Raw genomic sequence first — 27,021 nt, forward strand, 5'->3', positions numbered from 1 at the left:
ATCGCTCACCTCTTCCCACATGACCCAGTTTTGAGTATGACGTCATTTTTTCTATTATTTGACATAGTGACCTAGTTTTTAAGCTCATGTGACCCAGTTTTGAACTTGACCTAGATATTATCAAGATAAAAATTCTGACCAATTTTCATGAAGATCCATTGAAAAATATGGTCTCTAGAGAGGTCACAAAGTTTTTCTGTTATTTGACCTATTGACCTAGTTTTCGAAAGTACGTGACCCTGTTTTGAACTTTAACTAGATATCATCAAGGTGAACATTCTCACTAATTTTCATGAAGATCTCATGAAAAATATGGCCTCTAGAGAGGTCACAAGGTTTTTCTATTTTTATACCTACTGGCCTAGTTTTTGACCGCACGTGACCCAGTTTCGAAACTGACCTAGATATCATCAAGGTGAACATTCAGATCAATTTTCATGAAGATCCATTGAAAAATATGGCCTCTAGAGAGGTCAAAATATTTTAATAATTTTAGACCTACTGACCTAGTTTTTGACCGCAGTTGACCCAGTTTCAAACTTGACCTAGATATCATCAAGATGAACATTCAGACCAACTTTCATACCGATCCCATGAAAAGTATGGCCTCTAGAGAGGTCACAAGGTGTTTTATTATTTGACCTACTGACCTAGCTTTTTTAAGGCACGTGACCCAGTTTCAAACTTGACCTAAATATCATCAAGGTTAACATTCTGACCAATTTTTATGGAGATCCATTCACAAGTATGGCCTCTAGAGAGGTCACAAGATTTTTCTATTTTTAGACCTACTGACCTAGTTTTTGACTGCACATGACCCTGTTTCAAACTTGACCTAGATATCATCAAGATGAACATTTAGACCAATTTTCATACAGATCCCATGAAAAATATGGCCTTTAGAGAGGTCACAAGGTTTTTCTATTATTTGACCTACTGACCTAGTTTTTGATGGCACGTGACCCACTTTTGAATTTCATCTAGATATCATCAAGATGAACATTCAGACCAACTTTCATACAGATCCCATGAAAAAAATGGCCTCTAGAGAGGTCACAAGGTTTTTCTATTATTTGACCTACTGACCTAGTTTTTGATGGCACGTGACCCACTTTCGAACTTGACCTAGATATCATCAAGGTGAACATTCTGACCAATTTTCATGAAGATCTCAGAAATATATGGCCTCTAGAGAGGTCATAAGGTTTTTCTACTTTTAGACCTACTGACCTAGTTTTTGACCGCACGTGACCCAGTTTCAAATATGACCTAGATATCATCAAGATGATCATTCAGACCAACTTTCATACAGATCCCATGAAAAATATGGCCTCTAGAGAGGTCACAAGGTTTTTTTATTATTTGACCTACTGACCTAGTTTTTGACGGCACGTGACCCAGTTTCAAACTTGACCTAGATATCATCAAGGTGAACGTTCTGACCAATTTTCATGAAGATCTTGTGAAATATAAGGCCTCTAGAGAGGTCACAAGGTTTTTCTATTTTTAGACCTAATGACCTAGTTTTTGATAGCACATGACCCAGTTTCGAACATGACCTAGATATCATCAAAGTGAACATTCTGACCAGTTTTCATGAAGATCTCATGAAATATATGGCCTCTAGAGAGGTCACAAGGCTTTTCTATTTTTAGACCTACTGACCTAGTTTTTGACGGCACGTGACCCAGTTTCAAACTTGACCTAGATATCATCAAGATGAACATTCTGACCAACTTTCATAAAGATCCCATGAAAAATGTGACCTCTAGAGTGGTCACAAGCAAAAGTTTACGGACGCACGAACGCACGCACGGACCGACGACGGACACCGCGCGATCACAAAAGCTCACCTTGTCACTTTGTGACAGGTGAGCTAAAAAATCAGATGAGCTAATGACATATTTACATTTTATATTAATTTTTTCCCCTTTCGAACCCTCTAAACGAAGCATGGAATGTAATTACAATATAGACACTCTTTGCAGATACAAAATGTACTCCCAGATAGACGATATCAATATTTCGAGCTTTGGATATGTCAATGCAATTTTTGCTGTCCCTTTAATATCAAGGTAACGGAATTTGACAGTATGAAAATAAGGTTTTGTAAAAACAAGAGCTGTCGCAGGACAGCAACGCTCGACTATTCAACAGCCTTGTCAATTGAATGCATACAAAAATCGAAAAAGGGGCATAATTTTGTTAAAAATCCAAAACAGGGTTATGGAACCTATACAGTGCTTATCAGCTCATGACAGTGGACAAGTGTGTGAAGTTTCAATCCATTCCCATTAGTGGGTACTGAGATACCAGCTTACATATAAGAATTTAACCAAAAACTGCCAACTTGAAAAAGGGGCATAATTTTGTACAATGCAAAATAGAGTTATTGAACCTTTGCACTGCATGTCATAATCATGACAGTGAACAAGTGTGTGACGTTTCAATCCATTCCCATTAGTAGATACAGAGAAAAAAAATTTAAGTCAAGAAAGGGGCATAATTTTGAAAAAATGCAAAGTAGAGTTATGGGACCTGCACAGTGCATGTTAGATCATGACAGTGAACAAGTGTGTGAAGTTTCAATCCATTCCCATTAGTAGATACTGAGATACCAGCTTACATACAAAAACTTAACCAAAAACTGCTAAGTGGAAAAAGGGGGCATAATTGTGTTTTTTCTAATTTTTATTAGGAGTAACCTTGACAACAATGTCTGAAATGCAATCCTAACCTTTGTCTTCCTATAAACTACCTATAGGCCAAGTTTCATTTCAATATCTCAAACTGCACTTAGTTATAGAAGAGAGAAACATTTTGATACCTTTCTAGATTAGTACTCTGAGGTTGTTTAGTCGGGGTTGATGTTCTACTGTTTACAGGACTTCCTGACCCCTCGTAACTATGTAACCGTGTTTGGTGTTCTGATACCTGTAAACAGTTATAGGAAAATTGATAATATCTTTTCCAGTGAAATATCAAAATAGAACAGTAAAATAAATCTGGTATTCTCCAAGCGAAATATGTCAATCAAGAAAATATTTTGTAAGTGTTCAACATCTTTATACATAATGAAAGAAAACATCTTTGCAGCCACTTTGTACAAAATGTTGAAGCAATGTAAAATTTTAAGTAAAATGCTACTGACTAAGTTATTTTCAAAGTTACTTGGACAATTTAAAGAAGCATAGTTTAGTTATAAATGTCGGTTGCATTTTCATTTTAATTTTCTTAACACTTGTCTATCTCTAAATTTTCATTAAAAACATTAATACTCACAAAAAGTCATGTTTTGGATGCATCAGGACCCAAAATCTCTTCAAACAAGTTGACATTAATTTGCAACCCCTAACTTATGTTTGAACAGCTCTTTAAGATGAGTGTATGGTGAATGTAGAGTATACCTGTTTTTTATATCTATTTTTCTCATCAGTGAGGTTCGCTAAGGCCAGCCGCATCCTCTGCATATCCTGTTCCTGCTTGATAATCTGCTCCTGTAATGTTTAATAAAATATCATCATCATCCTTATCATCATCATCACCACCGCCATCATCAACATTTATAATTTATCATTACTGTCTCTGTTGTTGTTGTTGTTGTTTTAATCATCATCATCAACATTAATCAATCATCAATCATTCATTATCATCATCATCATCATCATCAATAACAGCACTAAACAAACCATTAATACCCACTGGTATGGAACTAATGAGCAATCAGTCCAAGTACCAAAGAAGAAATTGGCTTGGACAGGAAATGTAGTACCGTATATTTTCGCTTTTAAGACACATTATTAGGAGTCATATTTTCAGTTCAAAGAGTGGGGAGCATCTTATAAGCATTTACTACAAGGAAATTAGAAGAAAAAGAAACCCAAGATTGCATGTCCGATGTTGGAGTGTGTCTTATAAGTGAGTGCATCTTATAAGTGAAAATATATGGTAATTTGATAAAGGACTTCTGATCTAAATGTCAACAGGTGCATCCCAGTTAAGAAGCATGATTTAATGACTGTCTCCACAATCTCTTACCAAAGCGCAAGTACTGTGTGTGTGTGTTCTGGTTTAACGTCTTTTTCAACAATTTTTCAGTCATATAAACAACGGTGTCTACTTGTAGCCGTGAGCACAATGCCCAACTTTATATTGCTGCCTCACTGGAATATCACGCCGTAGACATGTGGCATGATACCCCACCCAGTCACATTATACTGACATCGGGCTGACCAGTCCTAGCACTATCCTCTTCATGCTGAGCACCAAGCGAGGAAGCTACTAGTACCATTTTTTACGTCTTTGATATGATGCGGCCGGGATCAAACCCACAACACTATACCACTAGGCTACCTAGGCAGTGGCACAAGTACTGGTCAAAGGACAAGCAACATTTATAATGCATAGCTAACCTAACTTATCAGAATTTTCTCTTTCATTGTTGTATATTAAAGAGATTTAAACTAATAAAGGGATTTTTACTCACCTGTAATGTGCTGTTTTCAGTTCTCAATGAGTTAATCTCCTCCTGTAGATAGCCTGGGTCTGGGAACTCATTGGGAGGAGGAGGCGGGGGTGGATGGAAGGTGGCTGGTCTCAGACCATGGGTAGGAGGTGATGGGGGCTCTGGCTCAAAACTGAAATCTTCCATGTTTTTACACACCTGTCACAAGAAAAACAGTAATATTCAAGCTCTATATGTAACCAATTTTTCCTGTAATTTTTTTAACCTTACGCCTGCTGGCAGCAAGTGATTTTACCTTTGCAATCAGTGCAGAATAAATACCGACCGCAGTCACATCAAATACTGTTAAAAATGGTCTTAAACACATATCAAATACACAAAGTAGCACATCATTTACCTAAAGACATACTAATTCAACTGAAGCAGAATAATTTGATCTACTATATTCTCTATTTTCATCATATTCCTGCCCAAATGCTTTAAGCATCATCCAATTTACTTAAAGTCCCTCCCAGTTGCAACAAAAATTGTACCTCTGCCATACTTTCATTATATTGTATCCAGTCTGCTTACAGAGCTCCAACCAATCTACTTCAACCTAAACTAATGCAATTCAAACTTATTCCAACATACTCAAGTTCCACCCAAATCACTTTGAAATCCACCCAATACACTTTGAAATCCACCTAATTCACTTTGAAATCCACCCAATACACTTTGAAATCCATCTAATTCACTTTGAGATCCACCCAATACACTTTGAAATCCACCTAATTCACTTTGAGATCCACCCAATACACTTTGAAATCCACCTAATTCACTTTGAGATCCACAATACACTTTGAAATCCACCTAATTCACTTCAAACTCAACTAAATTTAATGCAAGATCCAGTCTACTTACTTCGAGTGCCTTTTCTTCAACATCATCATCTTCATTGTCATCAACCAATGAATCTTTTATTTGTTCCTCTGACTGTTTCTTCCTTTCATGTATTGCACTTTCCAGCTCTGTAACTACCCTGGATAATTCCGAGTTGAGATCTTCTCCTGCTAAAAAAATAATGACACAACTATTTTCACTCATATCTTGTAAGATTTTCAGTTTTTTACACTGTTTTTCCAAACAAATTTTGTCTTCTTTAAGACAGAATGCAGGCACAAGCCAGACAGCCTTTCCTTTTAAGAATAATACATGAAGCTAAAATTACGAGAGACCAACTTGGGGATATAATCTCATGATAACTTGTGGCTGAGTTTGAGAACCAATCTTGAGTTATTTTCTAAAGTCGAAACTGAGTCAGTCTTGAGCATCACTGGTACCTAGTTTGAGAACAAAATCTGTCTAGACCAAGAAGATGCTTTTGTAGAAAAATGCATGTCTCCCCAAAGCATAGTAGTGATAGGCAAGAAGTCATCAGGGGAAAGGCACAAATATAAACTAGAATGTGTCTGTAGGACACAGGGTGTGCCCCCCATTGGTACATTTGTCACAAATAATGGGAAATCATTCAAATGTTTGCAGTCTTAATGGGGTATAGCCTCAAAAAAAAAATTATGAAATGGATTCATTATTCTATACCATATACTTTTTGATCTATGAGCATCACAAACAAAAAATCCACTATTTTGGCTATTTCAAGGGCCATAACTCTGTAATAAACGCTAAAATTCCCAAGAAGAAGTGTGCAAGGTCACATTATGATAAAGACTCAAGCAAGGTTTCATGAATTTACATTAAATACTTTTTGACTGAGGCACATTATTAGGTGAAAATGTGCATTTTTTTACTATTTCGGGGGCCATAACTCTAAAATTAGGGGGCGGACCCAAATGAAAAATAGGAGGTGCGCAAGTTCATATCATGATAAAGATTCATGCAAGGTTTCATCAATTTATATCAAATACTTTTTGAGCTAGGCATGTCACAAGGAGAAAATGTGCATTTTTGACTATTTCAGGGGCCATAACTCTAGAAATAGGGAGCGGAGCCAGACCAAAAAATAGGTGCGCAAGTTCATACCATGATAAAGACTCATGCAAGGTTTCATCAATTTATATCAAATACTTTTTGAGATATGCGTGTCACAAGGTGAAAATGTGCATTTTTAACTATTTCAGGGGCCATAACTCTAGAAATAGGGGGCAGACCCAGATGAAAAATAGGAGGTGCGCAAGTTCATATCATGATTAAGACTCATGCAAGGTTTCAAGAATCTATATCAAATACTTTTTGAGCTATGCGTGTCACAAGGTGAAAATGTGCATTTTTGACTATTTCAGGGGCCATAACTCTAGAAATAGGGGGCAGACCCAGATGAAAAATAGGAGGTGCGCAAGTTCATATCATGATTAAGACTCATGCAAGGTTTCAAGAATCTATATCAAATATTTTTTGAGCTAGGCGTGTCACAAGGTGAAAATGTGCATTTTTGACTATTTCAGGGGCCATAACTCTAAAATTAGGGGGCAGAGCCAGACGAAAAATAGGTGCGCAAGTTCATATCATGATAAAGACTAATGCAAGGTTTCATTAATTTATATCAAATACTTTTTGAGCTAGGTGTGTCACAAACTTAGGACTGACGGACGCACGCACGGACAAGAGCAAATCTATATGCCCCCCACCACTCATGGGAGGGCACAAAAATACAGATGGTTGGCTTAGTGACAGGAATGCAATAAGGATCACCTATTCAGCATGTCCAATCATACCATGAAGTTTCAATGTTCTGGTTCAAGTGGTTCTCAAGTTATGGGTTGGAAACGGTTTTCCATGTATAGGCCCCTGTGGCTTTGACCTTTAATGGATTGACCCAAAAAACAAAAGGGGTCATCTTCTCAATCATCCTATGAAGTTTCAACATTCTGGGTCAAGTGGTTCTCAAGTTATTGATCGCAAATGGTTTTCCATGTTCATGCCCTTGTGACCTTGACCTTTGATGGAGTTACCCCGAAGGTTCTAGGTGAAATGGTTCTCCATTTGCTAATTGGAAATGAAGTGTGACAGATGAAAAGTTTGACAGACTGATGAACTGACTGACAGGCCAAAAACAATATGTCTCCCACAATTACGGTTGGGGGTGGGGAACAATCTTTAGGCCTAATCTGAGAACAAATTTCAATACGCAGCCTTTTGATGTCAACTTAATTAGACCAGTCTAACATGTTTGAGAGCCAGTCTAGAATTACCTTGACCATGAATATGAGAACCAGCCTAGAAATTTGAGGTTAAATTTGGGAACCAGTCTAGACATACCTTGAGGCTGAGTTTGAGAACCAATCTCAATACTTCCACCATCTTGACTCTTGGTACTGACAGCTGGGTCAATATCATCTTCATCTTCCTCTCTGTGTGTATAGAAAGAGTAAACATATCATATCTTTTACACAAAAGTCTCACGTCTCAAGGACCAATATAATATATCAACATTTAATGGCTGCAATTTAAAATCAATTGCCTTTACATTGTTCATAAAAAATTTATCACCAATGGATGTTTGCTCGACTGTCACTAGCTGAGGCAAATTTTGGCATATAAAAGTCAGAAATAAAGGAAAAATTCCTGAAAATCTCAAGCCCTGATTTTTTACGAAACATTTTAATAGGGAGATCATTATGCTTAATTTCTTCATAACTGTGTTTTGCTAATAAAAGCAATGAAACTTTCATATCACCAAATATCATTCAAAAGATACTATCTTCTTATTTCATACATGATCACTGACAGTAGACCTGTTCCATTCTAAATTTCCCTTAATTATAAACAGTATGGTTTAATATTGCTACGGTATGGTTGTGTGTTACATTTATATCTAGCAAAAGTTTTGTTTGAGCTTTTCTATAACAATTACATGACTTAAATAATAGACCAGCATGCATGTGAAACCACAAATAAACATGTTTTCTCAGATCATTCTGCTTCGGTTCAGCAGACATACACCAAGTTATAGTGTAATGATCAATAGACATCACCATGAAAATCTATATATACCAAGCTTGCAAGTAACCTGATTCAATAATTTTTGCAGACTAAACAGTACAAACTCTCATTCAACCTATTTTCTTTACCTTATCACATTAATTTGGTGGCGTTCATAGAGGATATTACATGAGTGTCTTTTCATATTGAATTTATTAAACGAGTTGAATAAAATTATAAAATGCGAGGCTCTGCCAAGCATTTTATCAATTTTATTCAACGAGTTTAATAAATTCAATGTGGAAAGTCACAAATGTAATACATGTATTCTTTTTATCACATGTTAACCTTTCTTGTCGAAACATCAAAAAATCGACTTTCTTTTACTATATAAACAAGACAATTTGACCGACGTCGCCATTACTATAAATGACGTCGACGTCAAAGCTTTATTACACTAGGGTATTATCATTTTTATTTAATGACTTTAATACACTCCCGCGACGTCAAACATGTGATAAAATGCATTTTCTTTACCTTATCACATTAATTTGGTGGCGTTCAATGCATTTTCTTTACCTTATCACATTAATTTGGTGGCGTTCAATGCATTTTCTTTACCTTATCACATTAATTTGGTGGCGTTCAATGCATTTTCTTTACCTTATCACATTAATTTGGTGGCATTCAATGCATTTTCTTTACCTTATCACATTAATGCATTTTCTTTACCTTATCACATTAATTTGGTGGCGTTCAACGCATTTTCTTTACCTTATCACATTAATTTGGTGGCATTCAATGCATTTTCTTTACCTTATCACATTAATTTGATGGCGTTCAATTTTCTTCCTAAGTTCAGCTATCACACTGTGTAATTCAGTAATTCTCTCCTCATAACGGAATGTTAGTTCATCCAGTCTCTCATCATAATCGTCCTGGATATTTCTTCGATCAGCCTAAAAACATAATGAAACATATCATTCTCGTTATGAGAAAAAAATCACTAATTCTTATTTGTGAGATAAGTAAAGCCAGTAAAATGCTCAGTACTCTACTGAGACTTGACAAGAGTGTCTCTCTGATGTTGAAATGTTGGCGACATTTTAAGTTTTATCAGTTAGCAATCCGATAGATCTACTAAGACTTCAGTTAACATCCGGACTGACCAAACATTACATTTTGTTCTGATTGTCAGACAACTTTATTACTGTACAAGTGGATATTTCCGTAGGTCGAAAAGTTTGGAATTCAGACATCTGGCGTGCGGAAATACATGTACTAGCAACTTCCCAGTTTCAGTCTGCTTTCAGTATATGTGCAATCTGAAGTATAAACTAGTCACTTAAACTTATACAGAGCACAGACAGAGACAGGTATATAAAATTTTGTTCCAGTAGTCAATGCTTAATATGCACTGATTTTGCTATGTATTATAGTCTACGTACAATATTATCAGTTCTTTTAAGAATAGAATTTTCCCGTTTACTACCAACGTTATTGTACATTTGTTATGGCGTGTTGGCTGATATTTACACTGGAGGAAATATTGGCAAATTTTGTTAACTCGCGAAATTTGCTAAAATTTCTAAGTCACTAAACTAACCACTTATATAGTAATTAAAGAAGTATGTGTAGTTGACTGAATGGGATAAGTTTCATAATCCTATTTAGACAGTTTTCTACATTTTTCATAAAACACTGAGTGGAACTCCTTGACTGCCATGCACTGTTACTGCTAACAAAAGAAATAGATTTCTAAATTTGTACAATCCACGAATTCATATCCCCACGAAATTGCCGTTTTGAACAAAACCACGAAATTTCATGCCTACAAAATTAAATGATTTTACAATAACTTAAAAAAAAAAAATGTTAATTATCTTACATGCAACTGTCCAAGCTGTTTTTCTAATCTATCCTTTTCAAGATTTTCCCTTTGTAGTCGACTTCTCAACTCGATTATCTCCCCTTTCAAAGATGTTAACGTGGCTTGATGTAACTGAAAAAATAAAAAATTCATGTTACCGATGTGAATGATTTGATTTGCATACGCATCAACACTTCCTGTACCCTTATTAGCCTGGTGGCGGCAACTGATCTTGCCTTTGCGAACAGTGCAGACCAAGATCAGCCTGCATATCTGTGCAGGCTGATCATGGTCTGCACTGTTCACTATTCAGTCAGTAAATTCTCAGTGAACACCCCTTTGAATAATAAATGGTATTGCCCAAATTGAATGATGGACCAGTCCATTTTAGAAATTTAGCAGGGTGAAGGTTAGGAAATGCACCAGTAATGATAGTCAGCAATTTCTATGCCATATCGTATATTAGTATAAGGGGCTGTTAATGCACACAGCCTTCTACATAAACTGCAGAATGTCAAAATCACAAACAGAGAATACTTGTATTAAGATTGTAATTTTGGGCCTTAGTTAACCTAACACTAACACATGCCCCACCCTGGTCAATAATGGGCTGTAGCCAAATAAAGAAAAAGCTGTTAAAATCATACAAAAATATGTTTAAAATTGCAAAATGGACCATCAAATTTGTAGCCAAAGTGGCATTTTATTAGCCATCAGCTACAATGACTAATGGCAGAGCGGGCCAGTACTATGTCTACTCTTCTCTACTTACTGACAACTTCTTGGTTTACTCATAACTTCTCTCTCCTTTTTACACTGAAGTGGGACAATTGTAATGTAAACATATTTTTTTTCTTCTCAAATTGTCATAGCTTACAATCTAAGGTTCAAACTTCTCATCAAGCTGTATGGCTGTAAGACTGTAAAACTAAGATAGGGGACCAATCTCGAAACTCCGGACCGACCTTGAAACTCCGGCTTATATGTGATTGATTCAGAATTTTTATCAATTTTTTTCAATTTTTTTCTGTAATACAATGGTATGTTACCTTTTAAAGGGAAACCTAAGATTCTAGCTGAATTTTGAAAGAAAAAAAAAACGTTCAGATAAAATCACCAATGTTAATGACTAAGTGATTATCCCAGGACAAAAATTCCCCCAAAGCAGGCAAATTAAATTGGCCAGAACGACTGTCATTACCAGTAGCAATACATTAAAACCAAAGGCCATATCTCCACACCACCAGTAGACAATCTAGAAATGCAAGCTGCATAATGACAACACCAAGTCTACCATATTATTTCTAATAGAAGCACCTGGGAATGCACGTATGTATCATATTATTTAGACATATCAAGTGTTTAACAGCCTGTAAAACAATTGCCAGAAACATAATATAGTAAAAGAGTGATCACTCACAATCTCATGGGAGATAAGCAAAATGTGTAAATTAATGCAGTGTTTCCTGCAGTTCAAACATAAATAATATAAGAAAGACCAAATGAATTGCTATAGTAAGCTCTGATGCCCAAGCCAGTCCCAGTGCTCCAGTGAGCAGGTCTTTCAGTGTATTTCAATGACAATATAAATGCTCAACTGATCTTTTTTTCCAGTTGTGAAACAATATTTAATAATTTTCATTTCTTTTACCACATGACTTCAGAGAAGTATACACTATTTTTTTCCACGTACTATGCTGGATACCTAATAAATAGGGTAGTTTCTTCAGACAACTGCATTTGCTTAGAACGCAGTCTGTAGAAGATCAGATACAAAAGCAATTTCACTTACATCATGCAATTTGCATTTTTTTCAATGAGCTATGCTCATTACTTGTGTAAATACGGTAATAACTTTCATGCATGGAGTTCTCTAGTGCTCTAGTCAATAAAAATGATAGAATAGGAAATAAAGGCCTAATAATCATTATTCATGAAGTTATACTGTGAGAAATCTTCTTTACAGAACCAATGAGCTCCACTTAACTGAATTGTTCCCATGGGTACAATGGAACTCATTGCACACCACTTTACTACAAAAGTACATTAACTTATCTGATTTTTGTGAAGAAGATAGGAAGTTTTGGTTAAAACAGAATATGGTATCACCAGTTTTGTACTTCTGGCCTTTTTCTTGTGAAAATGTCACCCAGAGTTAAATGAAATACAGTTGAACCCTCTTTAGCAGTCACTTGTACTAAGTGATCACCTGTATTAAACAGCTACCTGCATTAAGCAGCGAGTCAGCTGATTTCCTCATTTGAATTTTTGTTCTAACATCAACCTGACTTAAGCAGTCACCTCAGCTGGCTGCTTAACAAAGGTTCAGCTTTAACAATTTAAAGTACAACCTTTGTAAAGTGGACAGCTGTGGGAAAACTGAAATGTTTCTGTTGTACACAGGTTCTTACACTGGAGAGGTTAAAGGGAAGAAAAGTTTTAATCCTGTCCTGTTACATACGTCCATAGATCAAATAAATGACCTTGAACTTGGCAAATCTACGTTTTTAAAATTTTGCATACTCTGATGGACAAACTTGAGTTGCTGCCAAACACCTGTTCAAATTAGCTTGAAAAATCTGCTGTTAAAAGATTACAGTGCTGTTGGACTAGTTCTTTTTACTGTTATTTCAAAAAAATGAACCCAGGGTTACCTTGCAAGAAACATACTGTTAGGGTTAGTTGAAATGTTTGTTTGCCAACAAAACCTCTGTTCCTGTTGTGTAAGTAACTTACTCTGTAAACATAGACAAAATCTGAAAACCTGAATCAATTTGGAGCCAATATTTTCAAACACCTGCCTCATGGCTTACATTTTCAGTAGGTGAAACAGGTTCCTTTGGTGACCCATCCCTATGTGCAAACCTTTCCAATTATTCTTTCAAAATTGTCCCTGGGAGCATGTTGCCACTTACAGAAATGAGCCAACAGATCTATAGAACTCAGCACTTTGCCAAATGCAGAATGGACTATTAGTTTTTTTATATCTCAGCATGTTTCCAAATACAGGAATGAACTAGACATTGCAGCATGCTGCCAAGTACTGGAATGGCTTAATATACAAAACATTACAATACAATGACTCCCTTAAAAGTCTGTCTAGTCCATAAGTGGTGTAAAGTGGCTTTGCTTCAAGTTCACACTTCTACTGTCAATAATAATAACTATTTGAATCAAACAATTCTCTAAACTGCATTCAAAATGTGTAAAATGATTTTGTGCATATAAAATATTGACTTAACAAGGCAATGATAACCCTATATTGTTCACCTGTTAAAACTGGCCTTGGAATCATCAAGATAAACATTGTGACCAAGTTTCAAGAAGATAGGGTCACAAATGTGGCATCTAGAGTGTTAACAAGCTTTTCCTTTAATTTGAGTGGTGACCTAGTTTTTGACCCCACATGACCAAGTTTCGAACTTTGTCTCGGAATCATCAAGATAATCATTCTTACCAAGTTTCATGAAGATAATCATGGCCTCTAGGATTTTCCTTTGATTTGACCTGGTGACCTATTATGACCCCAAATGTCCCAGTTTCTAACTTGGCCTAGAGATTATCAAGATAAACATTAAGTTTGTATCAAATCAAAACATAAATGAAATGTTTAGATGGCTGAAAGGGCCAAAATAGAAATTTTGCCCCTATCAGGGGCAGTAACTCTAGAACTCATGATGGAATTTAGCCGATTTTCAAAAGGAACCAAGATTTTATTGTGACTTTGATTGTGTGTAAGTGTGGTTAAATCTGAATGTAAAATGTCACTTCTATCATGTTCACAAGGTAAAAAAAAAACAATTTTGGCTCTTTTGTGGGTCAATCAGGGGCCGTAACTCATCTTGGAATCCAAAATCTATTGTTGTTAAAGATATTTTGCAAGTTTGTATGGAATCAAACCATAAATGAAGTCTCTTTATTGCTGCAAAAGCCAAAATAGCAAACTTTGGCCCTTTAAGGTGCCATAACTCTGAAACCCATGATGGGATCTTGCAAGTTTTCAAAACGAATCGAGATATTATGCCAATACAAATTGTGGGCAAGTTTAATTAAAATTGATTGCAAAATGTGGTCTCTGTCATGTTCACAAGCCAAAATAGCGAATTTTGGGCCTTTTAAATGGGGCAGTAACTCTGGAACACATGATGAGATCTGGCCAGTTTTTGAAAGGAACAAAGATATCATACAAGTTGTGTGCATGTTTGATTAAAATTGATTGCAAAATGTGGTCTCTATCATGTTCACAAGAAATTGCGGATGGACTGACTGATGACGGACGAAGGGTGATCACAGAAGCTCACCTTGTCACTACATGACAGGTGAGCTAAAAATGTAGAACAGCTTACTATAAACCTTGCAGATAATACAAAATCACTGACTTATCAATATCATCTGTATGATGTGAAATGTACCAGAAAAAATAATACTGACCAAAGAGGTGGCACATGTATGCAGTTTTTTCGATAGTTATGAATTATTGATGTAAAACAATATACAATATCATGAGATATTTTCTGTGATGAGAAGCCATTCTATCCTGTCTGAAGTTCTATTATTTATAGGTTGCAAAATAATCAGACATGCCTGATGAGCATTTATGCCATGTTAGATAGGAAAGACCATTTTTCAATATATGAGCCATGCCATGAGAAAACCAGCATAGTGGGGTTTGCGACCAGCCTGTTCATCCATGCAGTCTGATCAGGATCCATGCTGTTCGCTTTCAAAGCCTACTGCAATTAGAGAAACTATAAGCAAACAGCATGGATTCTGACCAGACTGCACGGATGTGCAGGCTGGTCTGGATCCATAATGGTCACAAACCCACTTTGTTGGTTTTCTCACGGCGGGGCTCATATACAGTGTTCAGCTTCTTGCAAGATAAGAAAAAAGTCTACATAAACAATGTGACAGAAGCCAGAAAAATTAACTTAATGATCAGAGATGATCAGGTTTGCAATTATCATGACTGGTTGCAGACAAAGATGCCTTATAAAAATAAACCTTTTGCCCAGCAGCCCCATGGATCAATGAGTGTACACTGGAAAAATTCCGTCCAAATTTTGTTTTTAATATATCAACAACAGACAGTGAAATAAGACAGATAAGAAGACTGGAAGACAGTGCAGAGAACCAGGGGAATGCCCTCTGGGTAAAGAATAATATCAGAGCAAAAGCAGACCACATCTTTAATAAAACATTAATATCAACCTTACATGAAATAGCTCTTGATATATTCAAGAAACAAGTTATTACTACACGATCATGTTTTTAAAACAATCTGTCTAAATACAACAGGTTGTTAAAACTTCACCACTTGTGTGTAATGAGGTGTTCCCATGCTATCTGGACGACTGTGGTCTGACACATCAGCCACACATGTAAAACATGTTATCGAAAGTGTTTCAACAAAAACTGTCAAATGTGCCATCAAAAGTGCCTCAATAACAACATTTACTATCACATATTACTACCAAAGCCTTTTAGGAATGTCCACCAAAGTCAATATGCCAATAAGATTATCTCAACAATAACAGTTACTGTCTCTGCTGTCAAATATGCGACATTATATTTGTCTCCCTTTGTACTGCAGACAGTGTCTCAACAACTGCTGTCAAACACGCCAAATCATATCTGTCTCCCTTTGTACTGTGTTACTGTTGTCAAATATGCCACATCATATTTGTCTCCTTTGTACTGTAGAAAGTGTCTCAACAATTACTGCTGTCAAATATGCTACATCTGATTTGTCTCCCTTTGTACTGTAGATAGTGTCTCAACAACTGCTGTCAAATATGCCACATCATATTTGTCTCCCTTTGTACTGTAGAAAGTGTCTCAACAATTACTGCTGTCAAATATGCTACATCAGATTTGTCTCCCTTTGTACTAAAAAAAGTGTCTCAACAACTGCTGTCAAATATGCTGTATCATATTTGTCTCCCTTTGTACTGTAGATAGTGTCTCAACAACTGCTGTCAAATATGCCACATCATATTTGTCTCCCTTTGTACTGTAGATAGTGTCTCAACAACTGCTGTCATGTGTGTATCATCACATTTGTCTCCCTTTGTGTGGATGTCAAAAAACTTCTCTACAACTGAAACCACTTCTTTATGACAAGTCTTTGATTACAAAGCTGTTGAAATGGTCTTCTATGTCATGAACCTTGCCAAACTTGGTACACCAAATTTACCCCAAACTTTCCTGACAAACTACTCCAAACCATTTACAGCCGTCACTTCTGCCTGACATTCAGCTGTCAAAAATGTCTTGGTAATTGCTAATTCATTACATCACAGAAATTGTATATTTGGCAATGGTATTCATAACTCTTTTCACAGTCCAGACTACATGATTAATGGCATCAATAAACCAGTCTGTTCAGTCCAAGACTTTTATTCCTATTTTGGGAAAACAGAAATATATATTACAGAGGTTGCGATATCATGTGTATGTATGTGCACACATATGTGTTACAGTCAATCTCTACGCACACCAATAAGAGTCTGCTACATAAAGATTGTTAATTAACATACCCACTGTTTTCTATGGGTTAATCAACCTGTTTAAAATGTGTAAGTTTGTTGTTACGTACCATACAATGTGTAAGGCTTAATTTTGTAAATGCAGTGAACATGGCTCACTTGAGCACCAATTACTTGCTTAATCTTAAGTCTTAGAAGTATATCTATATTAGAGATTTTTTACCCATACACACATGAAATTGCAACCTCTCTATCATGTCTATTGTGTACCAGAATACAACAGTATAAAATTTGGAGACAATTTTATAGAACATATGGACACCTCTTGAACACGCCTTTATTGCATTCAGTTCCCTTCTTCAAAAATACTGAAAAACTTTCAAATGAATTAAGAGTAAATTTGAAGCAGGCATGAAACACTTCCTTAATATGAACTTAGATGTCATGGTCCCTGACTTAGTTCTGTTAAAACAATTCCTTTTGATCTTTGAAGTCATGGTTCCTGGCTGAGTCCTGTTGAAACAATTTCTTATGACCTTTGATGTCATGGTTCCTGGCTGAGTTCTGTTAAAACAATTCCTTTTGACCTTTGAAGTCATGGTTTCTGGCTGAGTTCTATTAAAACAGTTCCTTATGACCTTTTATGTCATGGTTCCTGGCTGAGTTCTGTTAAAACAATTCCTTTTGACCTTTGATGTCATGGTTCTTGGCTGAGTTCTGTTAAAACAATTCCTTACAACATTAATTTTGATGTCATGGTTCCTGGCTGAGTTCTATTAAAACATTTCCTTTTGACCTTTGAAGTCATGGTTTCTGGCTGAGTTCTGTTAAAACAGTTCTTTATTACCTTTGATGTCATGGTTCCTGGCTGAGTTCTGTTAAAACAGTTCCTTTTGACCTTTGATGTCGTTGTTCCTGGCTGAGTTCTGTTAAAACAATTCCTTTTGACCTTTGATGTCATGGTTCTTGGCTGAGTTCTGTTAAAACAGTTCCTTATGACCTTTGAAGTCATGGTTCTTGGCTGAGTTCTGTTAAAACAATTCCTTTTGATCTTTGATGTCATGGTTCTTGGCTGAGTTCTGTTAAAACAGTTCCTTATGACCTTTGATGTCATGGTTCTTGGCTGAGTTCTGTTAAAACAATTCCTTACAACATTAATTTTGATGTCATGGTTCCTGGCTGAGTTCTATTAAAACATTTACTTTTGACCTTTGAAGTCATGGTTTCTGGCTGAGTTCTGTTAAAACAGTTCTTTATGACCTTTGATGTCATGGTTCCTGGCTGAGTTCTGTTAAAACAGTTCCTTTTGACCTTTGATGTCACTGTTCCTGGCTGAGTTCTGTTAAAACAATTCCTTTTGACCTTTGATGTCATGGTTCTTGGCTGAGTCCTGTTGAAACAATTCCTTATGACCTTTGATGTCATGGTTCCTGGCTGAGTTCTGTTAAAACAATTCCTTTTGACCTTTGAAGTCATGGTTTCTGGCTGAGTTCTATTAAAACAGTTCCTTATGACCTTTGATGTCATGGTTCCTGGCTGAGTTCTGTTAAAACAGTTCCTTATGACCTTTGATGTCATCGTTCCTGGCTGAGTTCTGTTAAAACAATTCCTTTTGACCTTTGATGTCATGGTTCTTGGCTGAGTTCTATTAAAACAGTTCCTTATGACCTTTGAAGTCATGTGTTCTGGCTGGGTTCTGTTAAAACAGTTCCTTTTGACCTTTGATGTCATTGTTCTTGGCTGAGTTCTGTTAAAACAGTTCCTTATGACCTTTGATGTCATGGTTCCTGGCTGAGTTCTGTTAAAACAATTCCTTACAACATTAATTTTGATGTCATGGTTCCTGGCTGAGTTCTATTAAAACATTTCCTTACGACATTTGAATTCATGGTTCCTAGCTGAGTTCTGTTAAAACAAATTCCATTCGATCTATGAAGTCACGGTTCCTGGCTGAGTTCTGTTAAAAAAATTCCATGTGACCTTTGAAGTCATGGTACCAGTTATGAATGTTGTCTCATAATACTTTACAGTACAGATTTTGTCACCTCAGCATAAACATTTTAAGTGGAAACTGCATTGAAATTCGCGTTGAGGTGAGGACTTGTTCCCAGCCAATATTGGAAATCAATTAATGGGCAAAAACATATAATAATGAAACCATTTAGATACATCACAGTATCAAATGTTTACCTTTTGAACCATTACATGGCAGAAAGTTGTGTCCTCCACATTGCCTCATTATGGCAAACATTTAAAACTTCAGGAAGTAAAAATGAATAGAGAGGACATAACTAATATTTTGTGCCAGACAAGTTTAAGGCCCATACCAAATGCAATATTTACCAAGTGCAATATGTACCAAGTGCAATATGTACCAAATGCAATATTTACCAAGTGCAATATGTACCAAATGCAATATGTACCAAATGCAATATTTACCAAGTGGAATATGTCCCAAATGCAATATGTATCAAATGCAATATGTACCACATGCAATATGTACCACAGCAATCAAATGCAATATGTATCAAATGCAATATGTACCACAGCAATATCAAATGCAATATGTACCACAGCAATCAAATGCAATATGTATCAAATGCAGTATGTACCACAGCGATCAAATACAATATGTACCACAGCAATCAAATGCAGTATGTACCAAATGCAGTATGTATCAAATGCAATATGTTCCACATGCAATATGTACCACAGCAATCAAATGCAGTATGTACCAAATGCAGTATGTATCAAATGCAATATGTACCACATGCAATATGTACCACAGCAATCAAATGCAGTATGTACCAAATGCAATATGTATCAAATGCAGTATGTACCACATGCAGTATGTACCAAATGTAATATGTATCAAATGCAATATGTACCACATGCAATATGTACCACAGCAATCAAATGCAATATGTATCAAATGCAATATGTCCCAAATGCAGTATGTACCACAGCAATCAAATGCAATATGTACCAAATGCAATATGTACCGCAGCAATCAAATGCAGTATGTACCAAATGCAGTATGTATCAAATGCAATATGTACCACATGCAATATGTACCACAGCAATATGTATCAAATGCAATATGTATCAAATGCAATATGTCCCAAATGCAATATGTACCACAGCGATCAAATGCAACATGTATCAAATACAATATGTCCTAAATACAATATGTACCACAGCAATCAAATGCTATATGTACCATTGGTTAATGCAATATGTATAAAATGCAATATGTCCCAAATGCAATATGTATCAAATGCAATATGTACCAAATGCAATGTGTACCAAATGCAATATGTACCAAATGCAATATGAACCAAAATTAATGCAATATGTCTTCACAGCAAAACATGAAAATTTGCTTGTCTAAGAGCTCTATCAGTTACATACTGTGTTAGCGCAATAGGTTTCTAAGAGGATCGATACAGTTTATCTGACAAGAAAACCATTACTTGTAAATCCATGGAAAATTAGATTTTAGCTTGCCTCGTATCCGCAGAGAAATGCAGAGTATAACTTAATAAAATCACAATCAATTTCATTCACTGGACACTAACAAACTGAAATAGAGTTTTAGAAAGAGCTGAACATTTTGACTAAACAATTTGGTGTTTATGCTGGCAATAACAGTGCTTCGAGTCCTCTTGGGTAAAATACAAATAACCCTAAACTGAAATACTGCATGTAGATATGTCACATCAACAACTTAGGTAACTATAGTGACATCTCACTTTTTAACGACTGAGGAAAACACAGAAGCTCCTTCAAAAATGTTTTCAAACATGAACTGATAGGACAGCTGAAATTGGCTTCCTCACATTAAAGATTTCAATATTTTATGCAGGGTTTCAAACCTTACAAAGCTGCAAGGGGCAAGACATCGGAAGTCAGAGATCCTCCTGATTCTAAATTCTGATTACTACAGACCATGACTACAGTCAAACACTGCTCAATCAGGCATCGATGGCTCTAGCACTTGGGTCATCTAAACGATTCAGGCAGTCCTGGCCAATTTCCTTATATTTTCCTACATGTATGTTTTGATTGGTAAACAACCTTTTAAAACCTTGGAAAACACAAATGTTATGCTCATTTCCTTGAGCAATTGGTATTTTACTGTACTTTTTTAATTTTCAATTTTAAAACTAGCCATCATGCAAGAAGGCTCAAACTAATGTCAAAGTCTGAAAATCTTCCAATATAGGTATTGAAAAGTCAATGATACTTTCTCATCTGTTAGAATCTTGACTGTGTAATATTTAACTTCAGACAAAAACACAAACCAAAATGCTGAAATGCATTTCCAGAAACAGCTGTACAGAGAAATATGCAAATCTCTATTCTGGTCTGAATTTCTGCTTGATTTAAGCAATATTTAGAAAGTTTCCTCTGTTATGCTATAAAATGGGAATACAATTTTCTTCGACTAAAACAGCTTAATCTTTAGCCTGCTGGTGGCAACTGATTCTGCCTTTGCGACCAGTGCAGACCAAGATCAGCCTGCACATCCCTGCAGTCTGATCTTGGTCTGCAGCTGTTCGCCATTCAGTCAGTATCATTTTGGTATGCATCCCTATTAACAGTTAATGATACTGTCCAAATTGAAAGATGGACCAGTCCATTACTGAAATTTAGCAGGGTCAGGTTTCAAATAATGTTTATAAAGTTTCCTCTGTTACTCTATAGAATGGAAATATTATTTTCCTCAACTGAAACTGCTTAACATGCAAAATTTATGTAGACAACTAAAGCAGAGCCTCAGAACTCCCACTTTTATTTTGTTTACAAACTTATTAAAGGTGGTCAATCACATTCAAACAACATTTAATGACATTTTTTACTTTTTGTATATTCTGGTAGAGAATTATTTAAGGAACAAAAATACTGATTACATAGAGTTAGATTCCTATTTGAATTGTATATTTTATTATTTTTATAAAATTTTGTAATTACTCCCCTTTAATATGAAAGTATATAAAAAGCTGGGTATTTCTTTTTATTTCGATACCATGTCTAGTTTTACATTTGCATTTGATAGACATATCAACTATTGAACAATCTGAACCAAAATGCAAGTTTTAAAGCTGTGTGTAGCTTCTGAATTCATTTATTTCCAATCTATCTTGGTTGCACAACCAAGATAGGCAAAGGGAGGTAATAATAATTTTTCAAACTTGCGTTTCTAATGAATTCCATCTAAATACATAATTTTTAATGCAAATATTTTACAAATATATTACAATATGTCTAATATTTATACATTTCCTTAGGCAATGTATGTTTATCAAATTTATACTTATGATAAAATAACTCTATCTTGGTTGGGCAACCAGGACAGGAAAATGAAATTTTAAAAATACCTCCAGTGAAAATCTAATTTGTATTAAGTGTTAAGTGAACATAAATGAGTGTAAATGATCAGATGCTAAAGTTTCGAACAAATCCGTTACATGGCCAAAATCTGATTATCCACCTTTAATGCTGCTTGCCAAGTTTCATAGAAAAATTTAGCCTCAAGGGAAACATTAAATCAGATAAATTCTGTGGACAGAAACCCAAATTACATTTTAAAACAGGGCAAAGATACAAATTAAAGAAATCCAAGTTACAACAGTGTCTTTAAATTTAACTTAACTTTCTGATCAAAAAGGTATCCTAAATGTTTTAATTCCTTATTTCTAAAACATAAGTTACAGTCCTTGTTGGAGGGAAAGAGGGATTGGGGGTAGGAGTGTCACTAAAATGGTTATAATGCATACCTGAGTGACAGTATAGGTTCCTTTTATCACAGTGGTTCTTGTTGGGGGATCACTAAATCGGGCTGTGAATGTAACACATACCTGACAATTAGGGTTTCTTATATCACAGAAGTTGTTCTGTAGGGGGTAGGGGAAGGGGCGTCACTATTTCAGGATGAACATGTATACTATGCACATCTGATAATGTGGGCTCTATTTACCACAAATTGTTCTTTTTGGGGTTACTAAATCTTGGTGTATAATTATATAAATCACAGTAAGACATTCTTGTTGAGGGGTCATTTACTCAGGGTGTACATGTATCATACATACCTGACAATGTGGGTTCCTTATATCGCAGTTGTTCTGTAGATGGTCAATATCAGCTACCCTGATCATAAGGTACTGCCCGTCATCTGGGCTCTCAGGGTTCCCGGTCATACAAGACATCATCCCCTTGTACACTTATAATTTAAATATCCCTTTTGTGACTCACATTATCCAGTTACAATGTCACATAGTTTTAATGAAGTTCCTTTCAGATGTACTTAGTACTTTGCCAGATTTTTTGCGTTCTTCCACTAGTTCACTTCCACGTATACTCACATTTTCATGTCAAACTTTCAACATTTTCATTTATCTCTTACACAAACATCTTATAAGTCAACAGGATTGTTTTTATCTTGTTACTCTATCATGTTACTTCAGCAGTAAATTCCATTGTATTTCAATAAACAGTCAACAATGAGGTAATTTTTTCGTACATTTTTCATCTTGTTAATCAGTCAGTCTAACACTTCATTTCAAAGGTGAATGTAACTTCAATAAATTTCTACAACCATTAAGATAATTTCATATATCAATTATCAGTAAAACCTTACACACTATCATGTTATTTCAACTGGAATGGAAATTCAGTAAATTTCTATAACCAGTTCTGTTATTTCATAATATCATCAGTAAAATGTTGTTCTATCATGTTATTTTAAACTGTAGTTGCACTGTCATGTAATCTGTAAAATACCTTTTTTGTGAATTTCACCTTTATTTTGCAAGATCAAGACATAAACTAAACAATATTTTCCCCAATGGTGACAGAAGGACATTCTCAAATTTTAAATTATCTTTCATAGCCAGAGATTCTGTTTTGATGGTAAAAATCTTACAAAATCACAATTTCAAAAAAAAAATTAAACTGATAATTACAACATTACATTACAGTCACACCTGTGCTAACACCCACCTGTGACCCGCTGCAACACAGTTTTAACTGAAGACCACTCAGTTTCATTTGCAATTTTAACATAATTAACCTGCGAATAAAGGTCACATGTAAAAACAGCCTGTTTTCTGGCTCTGTAAATTCCTTAACACATTGTTTTACAGTATTTAAGAAATAATATATCCCAAACAGTGATTTGTCATGGAAGAAAATCAGTGTTTGGAGTTTAGATACGAAGAAAGTATATCACGAGGGCACAGCCCGAGTTCTATAATGATACGCTTCTAAACAACAAACAATGAATTTATTCAAGAGCAAATCACTGTTTGAGATATATTATACTGATTCTAACATGTTATCAAGGATTATCAGAAAAATGAATTGTTGCATAATAACACACAATTTTCAGCATGCTTTGTTTAATAGGAAAGCAAATGAGGTCGTATTAGAATTGCCTTGAAAATATAATCTTAATTGCAACACTTCCATTATATCTTTGTTACTAATACAACGGTTACAATTTTTGTGAGAGTTATTCCTATAAAACTCTGTAAATTATACACCTAATAAACACAATCATTATTACAAAAGACAAAAACTGTGGTAACTCTATGATTAACTCTGTAAGAGAATAATTTGTTCTAAATTATAAAGAACTCATAATTCCCACAGGCTGGAATAGCTGAAATTTCCTGGTTCATTAACGAGGCCGTCAATATCTGACAGGTGCTACCAACACACTATTAACTACATCATTAACACAATTTGGGCACATTCATTATTATTTTTGTAAACAGGAGGTTTACTCAAAAATAAATCTATGTTTTTACTAGTATTGATCCAGATGTTACCTAATTAATGCAAGAGTGAAGCCTGTTGGGATATGAGGTTCTGTTGAATTCTGGGATTTGTTCAATGTGTGGGGTATAAGTATGTAAAAACTATGAATTTAAGTTTTGACATGATGTGTGGTAGAATTGAATCCTCAAGAAAGTGTGGGGAAACTGAAATTTGCAATTGATTTCTCAAATATTTGTCAAAGGTCTGAATATTTTGTTTAATTAGTACTGAAGTATTATTGAATCTATTATTTTATTACCTCCCTTTATTGCACTCATCCCATAAGACCATTGTGTAATATGGTTTGTTGTGCTTTTTGACTACGTGTAATAATGATACTCTCTATTTGGTCAGCTAAATTATGTTGTTGTTTTTTTTTAAATAAAATTAAAAACCTTACAGGACTTTTCACCATTATGGCACTGAGAGTTCATGGGTTAAAAATAATAGTTTATTCTCTACAATATACATAACTATATCTCTTAAATAACAATTAAGCTTAGAAATAAACAGCTATGTATTGAATTTGTGATAAAAAAATGGAGTTCATGACAGTATAGAAAACATTATAAAGACTTTTCAAAGATAGATGAAATTTTGAGATTACAAAGTGAGGTACATGCTCACATCTGGAAATGCTATAACAGGAGGAATCTACTGCAGTAAATTCTCAAGCACTGTTTTAACCGTTAGAGTTGGAATGCTTCACAATTTATAGTTACAGAAGAACCAGCAACTTTTCTGCAAATCTGAGATATTACAGGTGATATTAATCCTGTACACTGCAACTGTGGGTAAAAAGCTAATTCTAGAAATTAACTGTCAATATATTACAAAAATATTTTGCCAACATGAGACTCAGATAATGTTTCTTTTTTATAGATAATTTGAAAATTGAATTATTCATTCTGATGAACCTAATCTGATTATATACTGTGAAATCATTTAAATTCGCTGGCATGAAATTTCGCGCGAACGTGAAAAATGACTGTTTCGTGCGGGCTTTAATTCGCGCATTTTCAATTTTAGAAATGAAGAAATAAAAAAAAAAAATAATAGCGCGGTCTTAATTTCGCGCATCGGTCCTAGCGCAAAATACGCGAAAATTCGTCCTACGCGAAAAAAAATGATTTCACAGTATACATCTATGACTGAGATAAATGTATGAAGCAAAAAAACCTGAACTGTGGATAAAATTAATGCTAATTCTAGAAATTATCTGTCAATATATTACAAAAAAAAAATATTTTGCCAACATGGGAGATAATGTTTCTTATTTTAAAGATAATTTGTAAACTGAAATATTCAATCTGATGTACCTATAATTTAAATCTACATAGATCTATGCAGATACTTATCTTTGTTTGAATATTTCAATATCATGCTCGAAATAATTTATAAATCTTTTATTCTTGATTACCTCCCTTTATGCTCCTGACTGAACATTTCATCTTTAATCTTATTATGAATATTGCACATGTAGTGGCTCTATCAATTTTTGATAAAATTAAAAGTCTGTTTCTTAGAGATGTTACACACCATAACTGCATGTTTCACAGAAAATGTACAAAGTATGAGTGTTTCTGAATTTCTAAATAAACTAGAAAATGCTTTTGTAAAAAAGCGCATGTCTCCCCCAATGCAAAGTCCTATAGGCAAGAAGTCAATAGGGGTCAGGAGCGAAAGTCAAAGAGACACTGATGGTTGGCTGCAATAGGGATCATCTACTTGGCATGTCCAGTCATCCCGCTAAATTTCAACACTCTTGGCCTAGTGGTTCTCAAGTCACTGTTCAGGCTCCTGTGACCTTGACCTTTGATCAAGTGACCTCAAAATAAATAGGGGTCATCTACTCTGCATGTCCAATCATCCTATTAAGTTTCAACATTGTAGGTAAAGTGGTTCTCAAGTTATTTCCAAAAAATGATTTTACATGAACAGGCCACTGTGACCTTGACCTTTAATTGACTTACCCCAAAATCAATAGGGGTCATCTACTCTGCATGTTCAATCATCCTATGAAGTTTCAACATTCTGGGTCAAGTGGTTCTCAAGTTATTGATCGGAACTGGTTATCAATGTTCAGGCCTCTGTGACCTTGACCTTTAACGGAGTGACCCCAAAAACAATAGGGGTCATTTACTCTGCATGAACAATCATCCTATGAAGTTTCAACATTCTGGGTCGAGAGGTTCTCAAGTTATTGATTGGAAATGGTTTTCCATGTTCAGGCCCCTGTGGCCTTGACCTTTAACAGAGTCACCCTAAAATCGTTAGGGGTCATCTACACTGCATGACCAATCATCCTATGAAGTTTCATCATTCTGGGTCAAGTGGTTTTCAAGTTACTGACCGGAAATGGTTTTCAATGTTCAGGCCCCTGTGACCTTGACCTTTCACAGAGTGACCCCAAAATCGTTAGGGGTCATCTACTCTGCATGGCCAATCATCCTATT

At 35.3% G+C, this 27,021-nt stretch overlaps 1 protein-coding gene across 1 annotated transcript in view; it reads right to left on the reverse strand.

Moving 5' to 3' along the window:
• LOC123542403 (colorectal mutant cancer protein-like) overlaps nucleotides 1-27,021 on the reverse strand; it is a 66,072-nt gene that overhangs the window by 17,230 nt on the left and 21,821 nt on the right. The window contains exons 5-11 of the mRNA XM_045328238.2: nucleotides 10,275-10,388; nucleotides 9,203-9,345; nucleotides 7,724-7,815; nucleotides 5,369-5,517; nucleotides 4,487-4,663; nucleotides 3,408-3,497; nucleotides 2,828-2,934 (exon numbers count right to left, since the gene is read on the reverse strand). Coding sequence (XP_045184173.2) covers nucleotides 2,828-2,934; nucleotides 3,408-3,497; nucleotides 4,487-4,663; nucleotides 5,369-5,517; nucleotides 7,724-7,815; nucleotides 9,203-9,345; nucleotides 10,275-10,388 — 872 coding nt within the window. The remainder of the gene's footprint in view (nucleotides 1-2,827; nucleotides 2,935-3,407; nucleotides 3,498-4,486; nucleotides 4,664-5,368; nucleotides 5,518-7,723; nucleotides 7,816-9,202; nucleotides 9,346-10,274; nucleotides 10,389-27,021) is intronic.

This window comes from Mercenaria mercenaria, chromosome 19 (assembly GCF_021730395.1).
Source record: "Mercenaria mercenaria strain notata chromosome 19, MADL_Memer_1, whole genome shotgun sequence".
In the NCBI taxonomy this organism is placed as follows: domain Eukaryota; kingdom Metazoa; phylum Mollusca; class Bivalvia; order Venerida; family Veneridae; genus Mercenaria; species Mercenaria mercenaria.